Source organism: Asterias rubens, unplaced genomic scaffold (assembly GCF_902459465.1).
Source record: "Asterias rubens unplaced genomic scaffold, eAstRub1.3, whole genome shotgun sequence".
NCBI classification, from domain to species: Eukaryota; Metazoa; Echinodermata; class Asteroidea; order Forcipulatida; family Asteriidae; genus Asterias; species Asterias rubens.
The window spans coordinates 406,648-420,231 of NW_022985694.1; the positions used below are offsets into that span (position 1 = coordinate 406,648).

The 13,584-nt window shown below is 40.3% G+C and overlaps 3 protein-coding genes across 3 annotated transcripts; 1 reads left to right on the plus strand and 2 right to left on the minus strand.

The window, feature by feature from the left end:
• Positions 1 to 2,119: 2,119 nt before the first annotated feature.
• On the minus strand, positions 2,120 to 3,956 carry LOC117305603 (PI-PLC X domain-containing protein 3-like). Its single transcript, XM_033790479.1, has 2 exons — positions 3,749 to 3,956; positions 2,120 to 3,257 (listed from the first exon to the last, which is right to left on the minus strand). Exons 1-2 carry the CDS (start codon positions 3,864 to 3,866, stop codon positions 2,419 to 2,421), a joined length of 957 nt encoding a protein of 318 aa, XP_033646370.1. The 5' UTR covers positions 3,867 to 3,956; the 3' UTR covers positions 2,120 to 2,418.
• A 201-nt stretch (positions 3,957 to 4,157) lies between these two features.
• Positions 4,158 to 9,829, plus strand: LOC117305598 (UPF0739 protein C1orf74 homolog). Its single transcript, XM_033790475.1, has 2 exons — positions 4,158 to 4,572; positions 5,339 to 9,829. The coding sequence occupies exon 2, from the start codon at positions 5,436 to 5,438 to the stop codon at positions 6,276 to 6,278; it is 843 nt and encodes a 280-aa protein (XP_033646366.1). The 5' UTR covers positions 4,158 to 4,572; positions 5,339 to 5,435; the 3' UTR covers positions 6,279 to 9,829.
• LOC117305599 (mesencephalic astrocyte-derived neurotrophic factor homolog) lies at positions 8,028 to 13,536 on the minus strand. The gene is made up of 4 exons (XM_033790476.1): positions 13,200 to 13,536; positions 11,821 to 11,948; positions 11,060 to 11,201; positions 8,028 to 10,437 (listed from the first exon to the last, which is right to left on the minus strand). Exons 1-4 carry the CDS (start codon positions 13,303 to 13,305, stop codon positions 10,268 to 10,270), a joined length of 546 nt encoding a protein of 181 aa, XP_033646367.1. The 5' UTR covers positions 13,306 to 13,536; the 3' UTR covers positions 8,028 to 10,267.
• Positions 13,537 to 13,584: the final 48 nt, after the last annotated feature.

Here is a 13,584-nt window from a genome sequence, read left to right on the forward strand (position 1 = left end):
GCTCTAGAATGGGCACACCAATCTGCTTAGGGGCACTTGGGGGGAAAAACAATTTGTATTGAAACCTTGCAAAGGGCAACACGGCAAAAAGCAAAACGCACCGTGGGGTTATATCGAGGCCCGCTACTATGTATATAGACTTGGGAAACATTCATTCATACAACATATAATTTCCATATCAAAGATGAAAATACAGAAGTGCATGCATGCAATATACAATTACGCTGAGTAAACTAACAAAATAGGCTTACAAAATAATGGCCATACATGTATACAGGTACATGTAATAAACAAGAACTTAAAGAGGAAGTGGTTATCATGGACTGGGGCAAATCCAGGAAAAAACAGAGCTTGAGGAGAGACTGATGCCTTACAGGACAGAAAAATGGACAAACAAACGGACAACAACAATACAAAAACGAACAATAAAATAAATTAACGTTTGTGTAGAGAAGGGGTTGGTAAAAAGGGAGAAGAAAAATAAACTAATAAGGAGAACGTTTAAAGCCATTACACACTTTCGGTAAACAGTAGTGTCCAAGTCCCACACTTTGTGTATCGCAACTTATATACATGTATAAAATAACAAACCTGTGAAAAATTAGGCTCAATCGGTCATCGGAGTCGGGAGAAAATAACGGGAAAACCCACTCTTGTTTCCGCGCGTTTCGCCGTGTCATGACATGCGTTTAAAATAAATCCGTAATTCTCGCTGTCGAGAATTGATATTGTTTCAATGTTTTCTCAAAAGTAAAGCATTTCATGGAACAATATTTCAAGAGAAGTCTTTCACTATTACCTTCTGTAAACCCTGTAAATTATTTGTAAATCTGTGAACTTTTTGTTGTATGTACCGAAAGTGTATAATGGCTTTAAGTGTGAGAATAAACGAAATAATGTATACAAGTGAAAGGATAAAGCAAGGAAAACTTAGAAAACCGGCGACATGGCTAACGATAAATACTGGCACGAAACTAAAAAGAAATTTGTGTGGTTTGTGGTCAGTCTTTTCTTGGAATGAACTTTGCTTTTATATTATACAAACTAATCATGGCAAGAGATTTTATATTATACACATAATGAATGTTTATGAGTGCAATGGTGCGAATATGTTCATGAGTTGAAAGATGGAATGTTCTATTCAACGAGGCGGAGCCGAGTTGAATGGAACATTCCAGCTTTCAACGAATGAACATATTCGAACCATTGCACGAATGAAAAACATTCATTATTTGTTTTATATAACATCCAAGTAGAACTTTGTCATTTTGATTGAAAGAAACAACTTTCAAAACAAACAATTTCAACTGTAGAAGCCGAATGCTAGTAATTTTACTATGCCTTCTTGCAGTAACACCTGCTGCGTTACCAAAGACACGCGCACGCAGTGATGTTTTTACTCAGCTTTTTCGTTCCATCCGAAAAGTACCATTGCACGCTGGCAGCGTGCCAGCGTGCAATGGTACTTTTCGGATGGAACGAAAAAGCACGGCGAGTGACTCAGCGTGCAATGGTACTTTTATTTGCTATCACGTGACGGACAATCCTCCAATCAAATGGCAAGGATCTGCTTGGGTGTTATATAAAAAACAATAAATTATAGACAAATTTGTTATATTACATGATACATGATTATGAATATGATGGTGCGTAAAATCCATAACACTTTTATAACATAAACCATTTCAGTGTGGTAAAATGTTGTACAATGCACTTGAGGTGCTGCATGGCTCACCCTTGGGAGAAAGGGGGCGGGGTCCACAAAACTCAAGACCGTAGGTTTTTTGCAAGACGAGAATCGTGATGAGAAAAAACTTGCTTCTGACACAGTTTAAAGACACCTTTGGTAATTGTCAATAACCAGTACTCTCACATCCTAACATAAATTATAGCATAAAATCACAAAACTTGTAAAAATCTGGGCTCATTGGTCATCGTATTTGCAACAGAACAAGAACAAAGAAAAGCACCCTTGTTGAATTATTTTGTGTGCTTTCAGATGCACAATGAAAGGTTTCAACTGGTATCGTTTATTATTTGAGTGAGAAATTACCTTTCTCAAAACTACGTTACTTCTGAGGGAGCCATAGCCATTTCTAACAATGTTTCAAACTACCAACAGCACTCCATTGCTCGTTACCAAGTAAGTTGTCATAATAACAATTATTTGGAGTAATTACCAATATTTTTCAGTTCCTTTTAGACAAGCTTTGAACATAATTTGCTTTTGTTCAATACATTAAACATCAAGCCTCAAGGCAATTCAGTTGAACCAGCATGAGATTGCCGGGTATGTCTGGCCGTGAGTTTACTTGCCCAACACTAAAATCACTGGCCTCGGCAGGCCTGTGGTCCAGGGTAAATTTCGAGCCCTTTGTTGGGATAAATATCAACTACTGAGTACTTTAACCGATTTACTCATTTGATTTGATTCAGCCCTAGTACACTAGGTATAAAATCCCCAAGTTCCACAAAGTCAGCGATAACGATATTGATTCCTCGTGGTCCTATGCCCTTATCTTTTAAGAAATACTGTACATTCTTAATGGCTATAGGTCCGAAGACGTCTAGTAACGACCGGTTGATATATTGCAAGATAGTTGTCCCTGTTGGGGTGAGAACTCCCTGGTTGACTTGAAACTTCCCGTAAGGTCTCCCGCGGGTGAAATGAGCCTCAAGGAGATTGACCATCTTGGGAGCTTCTGTAACGTTTGGCCAGACGGACGGCATGAAGCCCCCAGGCCACAGCATTGGATTCTGCTGGGTGGTACTGTCATGGTGGTAGAACACTAAAACCTGAACCCCTCTATCCCAAAGAACATTCAGGGCAGCAGTTTCGATGTCAATGAGCGGGCACAGCTTGGAGTCGAACACGCTTATGAGTGTTGCGACCAACTGGTCGTGATCGCTGGCACTCATATCATACAAATGATTGAAGTCTAGGAATATGACCTCCTTAGGATGATCGTCGAGCCAGGTTTTGATATCCAGTAAGCAGCTGCCGACCTCTGCCCCGAAGAGCCCGTGGACGAAATACAACTCTGATTTCCCTTTCCATGTGGAGACACGGAGATCAAAGTAACGTATCCCGTGATCCAACTGTTGATTGAAGGTGAGACTCTGTGTGACCGACCAGTTGTAGACGATCTTTTTGGCCATGTTACCGAATGTGGAGACGAGGTTGCGCACTGTGTCTGGTGAGCTAGGTGAGACTGGGGACGTCATGTCCAGGGAATAACTAAATGAATCGTGTGATCCTGAAACAAAAAACTATCGTCATGTAAAATATATGTTTGCTATTAAAAGGCTGCAGTGACATCATGTGGGCACTGAACATGAGCAGGGACTGTTTCTGACAATGAATTTCTACACACTACACGTATATTTTGATTATTTTTCCACAGATCCCGCTGGAGGGGGGGGGGTAAGTAGTCAAGCATGGTAGTACTAGTAGTACAGCAGTCTAATAGTTCGAAGAATGCACTTCTTGAATCTATTCTTAGAATTGCCTTGGTTTGGATCCCATCCCATAAAACTTAAATATAAAAGGGATCATGTAATTTGCAACCCACCCTCTCCTCTGGACTGCAGAGTGCAGTAAATGATTGTGTTTACATGAGAAAACATCAAGGATTGAGAATTGCAAGGTGCAAGATGCATGGATGAGTAGAGTAGTCCTGTAGTATTACAATGAGAAGTACGTAGTGTGTACTCTTCAATCATGATTAATGTGTATTTTTGTACCAACCTGGAATTGCAATATTTTTCAGCGGTTCACATAAAAGACTCTCCGGCAGCTTTGACATCCAGTCGGAGTTTTTTGCGCCATTTTCAAGCTTTGAAGCTTCACCAGTCGTCGAAGCCATTATTTGGGTCTTGGATAGTAGTAATAATAGGATAGTTTTCTGCTCACAAAAGCTCTCAGCAGGACGGTGAATCTGCTTTTCCGCTCAAAACCAAACAGAGGGCTCTGCTATTGAACTCTTGAGGGCGCCATGTGTTTACAAGAATAATTAGGCCGTGTCCGAAACGACGACTTCGGCTACAGCTACGTCTAGATCAGCGCGTCTACCAGTGTTGAAGAATAGGCAGACGCGCGCGATCTAGCCGTAGCTGTAGCCGAAGTCGCCGTTTCGGACACGGCCTAAGTATCCAAAGTAAGTGTATTTAAGGCTTCCTCAAGTTTACCTTCTATACATCCAATGTAACAATATCGACCCATTCTGTGTCATTATTTTGTGGAAGATTAACAGACATGGAGCAGTGCAGGCTAGGTCCACGGAGGATCCCTCTAGGAGGAGGCGAATGCAGCTGCTCTGCTGCAACGGCGTGAAACCGATATATATAAGTGAAGAGAGGACTAGGGGTAGTTTAAACCATTACACGGCGATTAATACTTCGGATACTTCTTCGTGTTAATTGTTGATAAACAACAAGTGAAGTGTGCGATGGGGACCAAAGATCGTATAGCGCCGCGTATGGGGACTGCTCTCTACCTCCTTGGTCTAGTGGAAAGGCAGGAGAACCTTTTGAGAGGAACCAAACTTAGCAAAAGAAAATGTAGCAATGGAGGTAATTCGGTATGATTTTAACAGCCTGAACTATATTCTTTATTGACTGTACTGTATGTATGCACATTAATTAACAATTTGGTTGTTTGGATTGGATTGGATTACTCCTTTTTTTGAGAAAAAAAATACAAAAGTTTCAAGCCGAGGGGGCGGGGCCTGAATTTTGAACGTATTTACAGACTGAAAATAATCTTTTAATTTAAAGTAAGAATGCAGAATCTTAAAAGTCCGGTTATTTCAAGGGAATTTAGTGATAGTTTTATTATATAGTTAATATAGAATACAGGGCCACATTAGATTTACCTACTTCTAGAAACTATAGTTTCTAGAAGTAAGATTAACCCAGTGCTCCCGGCAGTGCTTCAACTGGCACTAGTAGTAGGCCACGGTTGGGGTTAGGGGAGGCCCTGTATTCTATAGTTACTCCTAAGTATTTATTTAGTAATTTATAGTAGTGTGAGTGTGGGATATTGTTACATCTCTTTTTACCCGTTGTTTTGTCGGTGACTCAGTCCTGAGACCTGAGTGACTGCTAAGATAAAGAATAATATGAGAGCAAATGATGATGACCAAAACTGTCAGACAGATCCTGTTGAATAACTCAAAAACCTGACAATGCGTGCAATTTTTGTGATTGTCCACAAAGTTCAAATGGTACAAAATTGTGTTCTTTCCCCTTTATTTTTATAATGTTATGATTGTACCCCAATGTACAGTACTCTCTACATCATGTACATGGTCAATGTCTTCTTTCTTTTCATTTACAGGTTCCCCAGATTACACGGGATAAATTAAAGCTTTGCAATTGCACTGAACTTGAAAAAGGATTTTGGGTTGCTCCCTGTCAAAAGCAGATTTTTTGGAATGTCTTCTTCAGCAGAGCACATCATAAAACGGCATCTGACGAAAACTGCCCGCAAAAACTGGCAAAGCATACTCGATGACATCAAAGCCGTCTGCGATGGAATCAAGCCTAGTTTACTTTACGACTACTCCCGTATGGATCCCATTGAGCTCTCTAAGATGGTGATCGAGCTTTCATCCTCCTGCCGCTCAGATACTTTTAAAAAGCAGCTAAAAGTCTTGCGTCTTGGAGAAGACACATTCCTTGCCAATATCCCTCATTTGCAAGCAGTACTACAAGAGACTCATCAATTTCTTGGGGAGGATGGCAGACATGTTGGAGTCGATGTTTCAGCTGATTTGGAACGACCTAGACTCCTGCACCCCGAGGCTTGCCGACAACTCCAGGATCATGTTGCAGATGTTTTGTCACAGCTCAGCGGAAGCGACAGCAAGATGGAGAGAGTCTTGGGGCTCGATCCAAATAAGGATTGGAACTTCTCAACGATGTTTGGAGCACTGATCGGCTACCCAGTGCTTTACTGGTACAAAGAATGCACAGGGATTGATTCAAATTGTCTGTCGTTTGTACCCCTATGTGTGTATACTGTGCAGATCACTCCGGACCAAAAGACATCAACAGAGAAATCTAACTTTTCATCCACTCAAGGAGATGAGGCACGTGCAATCCGAGGCACTCAAGTCTCAAGAAACCAACACTCTGTATACAGCTTCAGCGTTCCCCAAGAACTTGTACATCACTTTGAGGGTGGTATTGATAATTGGTTCAAGAGACTTCAGGAAACACACAGTAATCTGGAACTGACTCATAGTTTAGTGACATTGCCTGCAGTAGCCCTGTGAATGATATCTTACAGTGCTCGATTTCATAGAGCTGCTTCAGCATAAAAATAATCAGCTTAGCACAATAAAATGTATGCTAAGGCTCTTTACGCAAGCATGTGAATTCACGAACTGCACGGTACTTTACAGTACTTGATACCATGGGGTCGAAGCTCGACTTTTCGAGGTATCAACGAGATTACAACGAGCATTGTAGTATCTATATGTATGCAGTTTGTGAATTCGGTGCTTGCGTTAAGAGCCTTGGACAAGGCTAGCCAAACTACCCAGTCACATTTCTGCTAAATGAAACTGGGCCCTTGTGATAGACTTCACTTGATGCTTTATATGTGGCATGGGGGTACCCCCCCCCCCCCTCCTATTGTGTTCTGGGAACGTTTCAACTTTCTCGGGAGATTTGAAGAGGATTTAAGGGGGAGGGTACTTCTGTACAAGAGGAAAAGAGTGTGTTGGAGTATGGGAACATTTTTATTTTTGTACCCTGTGCCACATACAATGTACATTGTATCAGGCATTGTACATTGCATGGTTAAACAGCCAATAAATGATGATCTCAAATATATTTTCTAATAGCTGCAGTCCATAGGAAACATAAACAAATATAAGGGGTCTCTAACCTCCATTAAAACATGGTAAAAATGGGGTTTCCTCCAGAACGCTCAAAGCTAAGTTTCTGAAAAAACGCGGGGTCAACAAACCCGCGTGACAAAGGAATCGTGACGTCTGTGGCGGCTGTTTGATTTAGAAAAAAGCGCCCTCAGTTTGCCAAAGCTGGAGAACTGTGTTCAAACCAATTAGGGGAAAATCGTCACTGGCACTAAGGGGTCATTATAATGCATTGTTGACTCGGGTTATTTATTACTAAATGCAAGTTTTGAGACTAAAATGGTTATTAACCGGTATTTACGAGGTCCGTTTGGCCATAAAAAGGTAATAGTTGAAATATTAAGATCATCCTTTATTGGCCGTTTAACATTGTGTACAGTGCAGGGTGGCAGCTTGCCAGAGTCAAACTTCATAAAGCTGTTGACCGAAAAAAAGGTGCCTTTTTAGAACAGCTGCACTGAACTAAAATGGATTTGCAATTTAAACCTCGAGGGAAACTGACCGGACTAAATCTGAAATAATTTGGGGTTGAACTGCATGTATTCTAACAGAAATTGACTACAGGGGGACTTGAACCTGCAACTTCCAGATTAAAATGCAAGTGTCTTCACCGACTGAGCTACCGTGTATCTAGCCCTAATGTTGGTGGTCTCCCTAGTTGACAAAATGGTCAGACTGCCAGTATTAGGGCTAGATAACTTGGATAGAACTCTGGCACTTTAAACCAGAGGTTGCATTTATTGATGTAGCTCAGTATACACAATACACCGATCCAGTAAGCCCTGCCCACTTACGTATTGACCAATCACAACCTGTATCGCAACCAAAAGTCCAACAAGTAGGTCTGACATTGCGTGTGCATATGCGGGGCGTGCGTGGCAGAGTTGTGCAGAATGGCATTGGAGAGGCGCATGTGTTCTTGCTCACACGTGCGCCGTGGGCGAAGCCTAATGGATCGGTCCATTATCCCCAGGGAGATGAAATGGAATGAAACAATTGGTAATTTTTTGAAAACAATGATAATTTTTGGAATTGCCCAATAAAAATAAGTTTTTATTTGTTAAAATCAAAATACACTTCCACGATACATAAAGGCAAGTGGGGTTTAAAAGTTACAAATATCAAACTCAAAAACTGTTCATGTCAAATATTAGTAATTGAAAAAGTTTATTCATAAATTAAATGCAGAACCAAATTGTAAATTCTTTTAAACTTTCGAGATTCATTCAAGTCTGGCGTCTTTTGGATATATTCTTACATTGATAGAAAAAACAATACAAGTACAGTTTTTGTTTAAGGAAATAGTGGATAGATTTCTTAGAATGTGGATACAAAAGAACTTAGATACAGATACATGTACCGGTAGTCTAAAAGAATGGAACATCAACGCCACCGATACAACCTTAATTTACAAACACCCAAACAAGTTTGCTTGTGAGCGAGAGGAACACTTGTACAAAAACCAATGTCACTGAAGCCTATTTTCCGGTTGAGATTTCCTCTTGAATTTTAAAAAGATGACGAATAATAATACACAAGTTCATTTACTGGGCTACTAAGCAACTTTTTAACACTTAAAACTGGTATAAAAATGCACCAACGATGACATCAAAACACTGTTTCCAGAAAAAACCTGAGGCTTAGCAAAGTTACAGTGAAACTTCCACAATTAAGTTGTAATATTTCTTGAAAAAGAAGTGAAAACAAAGTAGAAAGTTTCTAAAACACATTAGCGTCTCTGTCAGAGGACAAAACTTATTGACACAATAAGCACTCCCTTAACACCCAGGTCCGATACCAACTGCATCAAGTAAATATCAAGAGAAGAGCGTCTTAAAAGAACACCCTTATAGGCACACAAACCAGACGTGGAATGACATGCAGGCCACGGAGGCCATGGCATCTGTGCCCCTAATCTTGGCCTTGGTGCCCTTCAAAAGTTCTCCATTGACTTTAAGATATTCCAATGGAAGTGCCCTTTGCAAAATGAAAATGGCCTGGCCCTTTCAAAAATGAAATCCCGACACACACACAATCCATTTGACCACCGGAGCATTCCTCTGGACCGATAGATTGTGCCGAACTTCAAGACCTATCCTACACAACTCTGTACACACGTTGGAAAGTTCAAGCAGTCCAATGGACTGGTTAAAGTACACATTATAAAGACCTTTTCGCAAATACCCTTTGCGCAAACGCTAACTGTTGAATGAGGTGCATGCTGGTGTACCTGCATGCACCTCATTCCACCTGCACCCGAACCGTGTATTTGCGATAAGGTCTACAGTGGAATGCTTGTTTGATCCAACCAAAACAATTCTACCAGTTTGACATTGGAGGGGGGGGGGGGATACTGGGATACTGTAAGTGTAGACATAATTTTGTCAGATCAGTGCTATAAGATTGTAAATTGCAATTTCATATTCACAGTACTTATAATTGAAAGGTCACCGAGTGCAAAATGCATTTACTTTTTTACAACAATTCAAAATCCAAAAGTAAATGGTCAATAATCAATTTGGAGACCACTTTTAATCAATAAACTCAATTTACCAGAAGGTCCAATAACAACCTTATAGCCCCGAGTAAACGATTTGTGCTAAATGTACAAAAGAAGTTATAAATAAAGAACATAAAGATAACAGTTGTGCACAATAGGTGTGCAAATTAACTGCTACGCTAATTGATGTACATTTTGTATCAGCCAGCACACTGTCCCCCAGAGAAAAAAAGAATGTTATTTTGAAAATGATACAGCTTGGATAAAATTTGCCAAAATGTTCATGTTAATTTTATATGAGTTGAAGTGCTTTTGATCTCGTCTGTGTACGTTAAAAAACTATGACAGTCTTTCGAAACAGTTTAACCTCCTACTCTGCAGTCCATAAAATGTGTAAATTGACCAACCATTTGGAATCATTAAACTGCATGTGTTGTGTATTATAGACCCGTTGCATTGACATCATCTAGATTTGTCATGTTTGTGCGCGCGACGCACATGATTGGCCAATTAAAATGAACAACCTACTTTTGACCTCTAGGTGAGGGCGCCCTACTGAAATGACTTCATGTGCATAAGGTCTATAGTAAAGCAAACATAAACAGAAACTGCAGACTTTCATATTGCATCTTACCGTGGAAGATGGGAAGGATGCTCTATCGAAACCACCAAGCCAGTCGGGCTCCTAAACAGAACAAATTTTAACCAGCTGAGAGTACCAGCCTGACGTAGTTCAGCCAGTTTGGATACATGGTCCACAAACACAGTACTGACTCCAGCTGGGCTCAATGTACGGACACCATTTCCATTTACACTTGATGTACACACACTTTTAACAAATATATACCATCTTCCATACAACCCAACCCCCAGATAATTTGAACTATAACTCTGCTTTCTTGAAATGCTTTGGCTTAAGATGCTCAATACGTTTAATAAAGTCTGATTTCTCTGTGCAAGCCTTGCATTCCTCTCCCCAGTCATTCAGGATCTTCTTCAGGTCTCTCACTTTAAGTTTCTTCAGGTCCACTGCGTCCAAATCAATTTGTTTCTCTGCGGGTAAAGAAAAACTTATTGATTTATTGCTTTTAATAATAATAGTCTGATAGTGGGTCTTATATGAGTGACGCTTAAGGTGTTTCAACATTCAGTATTTTTCTGCAAGGTTTGTGGGACTAAATTTGAATTATGAGCAGTAGCACCATGTAATGGTTTACAAGGTACTGTGGCGCAATATGCAGCCAATCAAACCAGGAACAGCGGGGTGAACTGGAGTGCACTCGTTCTTTTACATGCATTATACAACATCAGGACCAACGGCTTTATGTTCCATCCGAAGGCGAAGCATTATGGTTTAGTGTCTTGCTTAAGGACACAGGTGCCACGACTGGGAATCGAACCCACACTCTGCTGATCAGAAACACCAGAGCTTCAATCTGGTGCTCTTAACTGCTCTTGACACTTCCGGTCAAGCTTTTAACTGTCGTCGTGTAGCCAGCAGGGATCACACCCAAGGTTACAATAGAACCTGGGAAGCGGCAGCTAAGGGACCACATAAGAAGAAAGGGAATGTGACCTAACAAAGCTGGAAGTGGATGGGTCCATAAAAAGTACAGCTTATGGGATTATGGGCTCACTAACATCAAAGGATAGATTAGGGGATCTAACTACTCACCATATTTCAGCTCGCATATTTGTGAGTCAAGCTTCTTTAAATGAGTGCAGATTTTCTCAGTAGGCACGTAGTTGACTAACCGCTTGCTGACCTCCCCGAGTGACCCGGTTGCAGCATCTGATGTCCCACCAATGTAATAACACTAGAGAATGAATGAGACAAAGGCTATAAGTCAACAACATGCAACCATTGTCCTGTTATATGTAGCCATTCAAATTATTGATAAACTTCTAACAAAATCACTTCATCCATTGAAGAAAATGTGATTTATCATTCAAATTAATAAGTATTCAGTGATGCAAACCACACAGCTGGCCTAATATTTCGTCCACTCAAGACAGTCACAAGGGAAGTGGTTTAGCTGGCTTATTTGGTGTTGAAAAGCATCCTTATTTCAATGATATATAAAATTGTGCAAACAAAAATTGGTTTCTAGTGATTCGAAATGACAAGCTACATTTTGTAACTGGTCAAAGACAACACCTAGCACTAAGACTCATCTTTTAAGATGAGTTCTGATTAGCAATTTGTATTGCCTAATGCCAGAGCAGAGTGATTATGATAATAACCCTTTAGGTCTTTTAGAGTAATGAAACAGTGGGATGAAATGCACTTTCAGAGATGTGTCTTCCTTACATCTGTGCTGTGTACACTAGGATATTGATATTGATGAGAAAACACTTTATAATGGTGTACATGATTTACTTCACTAACAAAATACAAACTGCCTTGTGCAGTTCTCAAACCCAAAAGATACTTACGAAAGAATTTTCTTTATTTTTGGCCGTCTTGCAGTATTTCCTTATTGCTTTTTCAATGCCGTCCCGTCCTTCATCACGCTGTTTTTTTGTGATTGTCTTTTCAATTTTGTTCAAGGCAGCAATACACACTGGAGAGGGAAAAAGTTAAGACAAAACAACGTTGTGAGAACAATTTGCAAAATGATTCTACATCAGATATTTCTGTCATCCCTCCTGAGCTGTCAGTGTCATAATCATATGGCATTCAGTTATGCAGGCCTGGCTTGCATCTGTTGCCTGGTATTGTCCTTAGAAACTAATTAATGATTTTTCAATTGAAGTTTGTGCCCTATGCAAGAAAAAAATTGCCTTGCCCTCGGCTTTCAAAGATGAAATTCCAGGCTGGCATGTTCAAAACAGTGTGAGAGAAATCCAGAAAGTGGTGACAAATAACGAAGTTTTTTTCAAGGCCTCATCCAGGTTTTTTTTCTTTTTCACCCTACATCAACCACACATGTACTCCTCGTTGTATGGGAATACAGTTATGAGTTAAGCCTTCTCATTTGAGTACACACAGCAGGCCTCAAATAAGAAAGAGGTCACGGACAGAGGCCCATGGGGGATGAGCCTCTGTCGCCCCAGTCTTTGCATTCGTCATGTTGGTGCCCCTCCAGATGTCAATAGCTCCACAGTGCAGCCAGGACAGGGTTTGTAAATCCATCAGAAAATGTACTGTTTCTCATGGCAATGCCCTACACTAACCCCCCCCCTCCCGGCACTGTGCACGCCCTTTGCTGAGAGACCCCCTTCCTTCACAGCCATCCGTCAACTTGTTTTGGTCCTATACTAAGTCGAGTTGTCTGACAATGAAAAAAACGCCCGCCGAGGTTGTCCGAACGGTCGAGCCGTCTCAACCGTTGAGTTGTCCGACAGACAAGTTGTCTCACAACCCATCCATAGACAAAGAATGGAAAACCCAATGCCTGAGCCTGAGGGGCTGAGCCCTCAACTGCTGAACCTGAGCATGCTGATCCTGAATCTGAGTGAGTGAGTGAGCTAGCTGACAACAAGCACTTGAGACGCAACAACTTAACTTGATGTTATTGTCAATTATTTAATAAATGTTGGTGGTTAATTATTCTTCTTTACAATTTAAATAGCAAATATTACTCAATCATGTCATGTCATCGCTAAAGTTTATTATTTAAAAAATTAATAATGCCACTGATTGATGAATGACGGTCATCGATCGAGTCAAAAGTATTTTAATTTAAAAAAAAATTTAAGAACAGATAAATTCAATCTCGACAAAGATTCTGATACAAAATTTTTAAATCTTTAACAAATTTAGTCGACTAGTTACAACCGCTGTAACCATGTTAAAAAAAAAAACTACTTACCTTCACATTCTCTGTCTTTTAATTTCGCCTCTGAGGTCTGAACCAACATCAACATGCAGACGACCGCTGCTGCCACACACAAACCAGCCATGCTCTGAACGTTCATTTTCTGTAAAAGAATGAGCCCAATTTCAACTCAATTTTAACAAATTGCTGAGCTTAAAAAAAAAACCACGAAGATGACCAAATGGAGCAAAGATATGACGACAACTTGTCTCTACAGCAGTTTTGTAAGCATTGTAGTCACACTCGAGAAAAAGGGGGTCCGAAAATCAGCTGTTTGTGCTGTGAATTGTGAAATCAAAAATGTACACATGCAATTTTTACTAAAAACAACGTGGACGAATTTCCTAATACATTTGTCGAGTTGCTATTGGTCAAACTG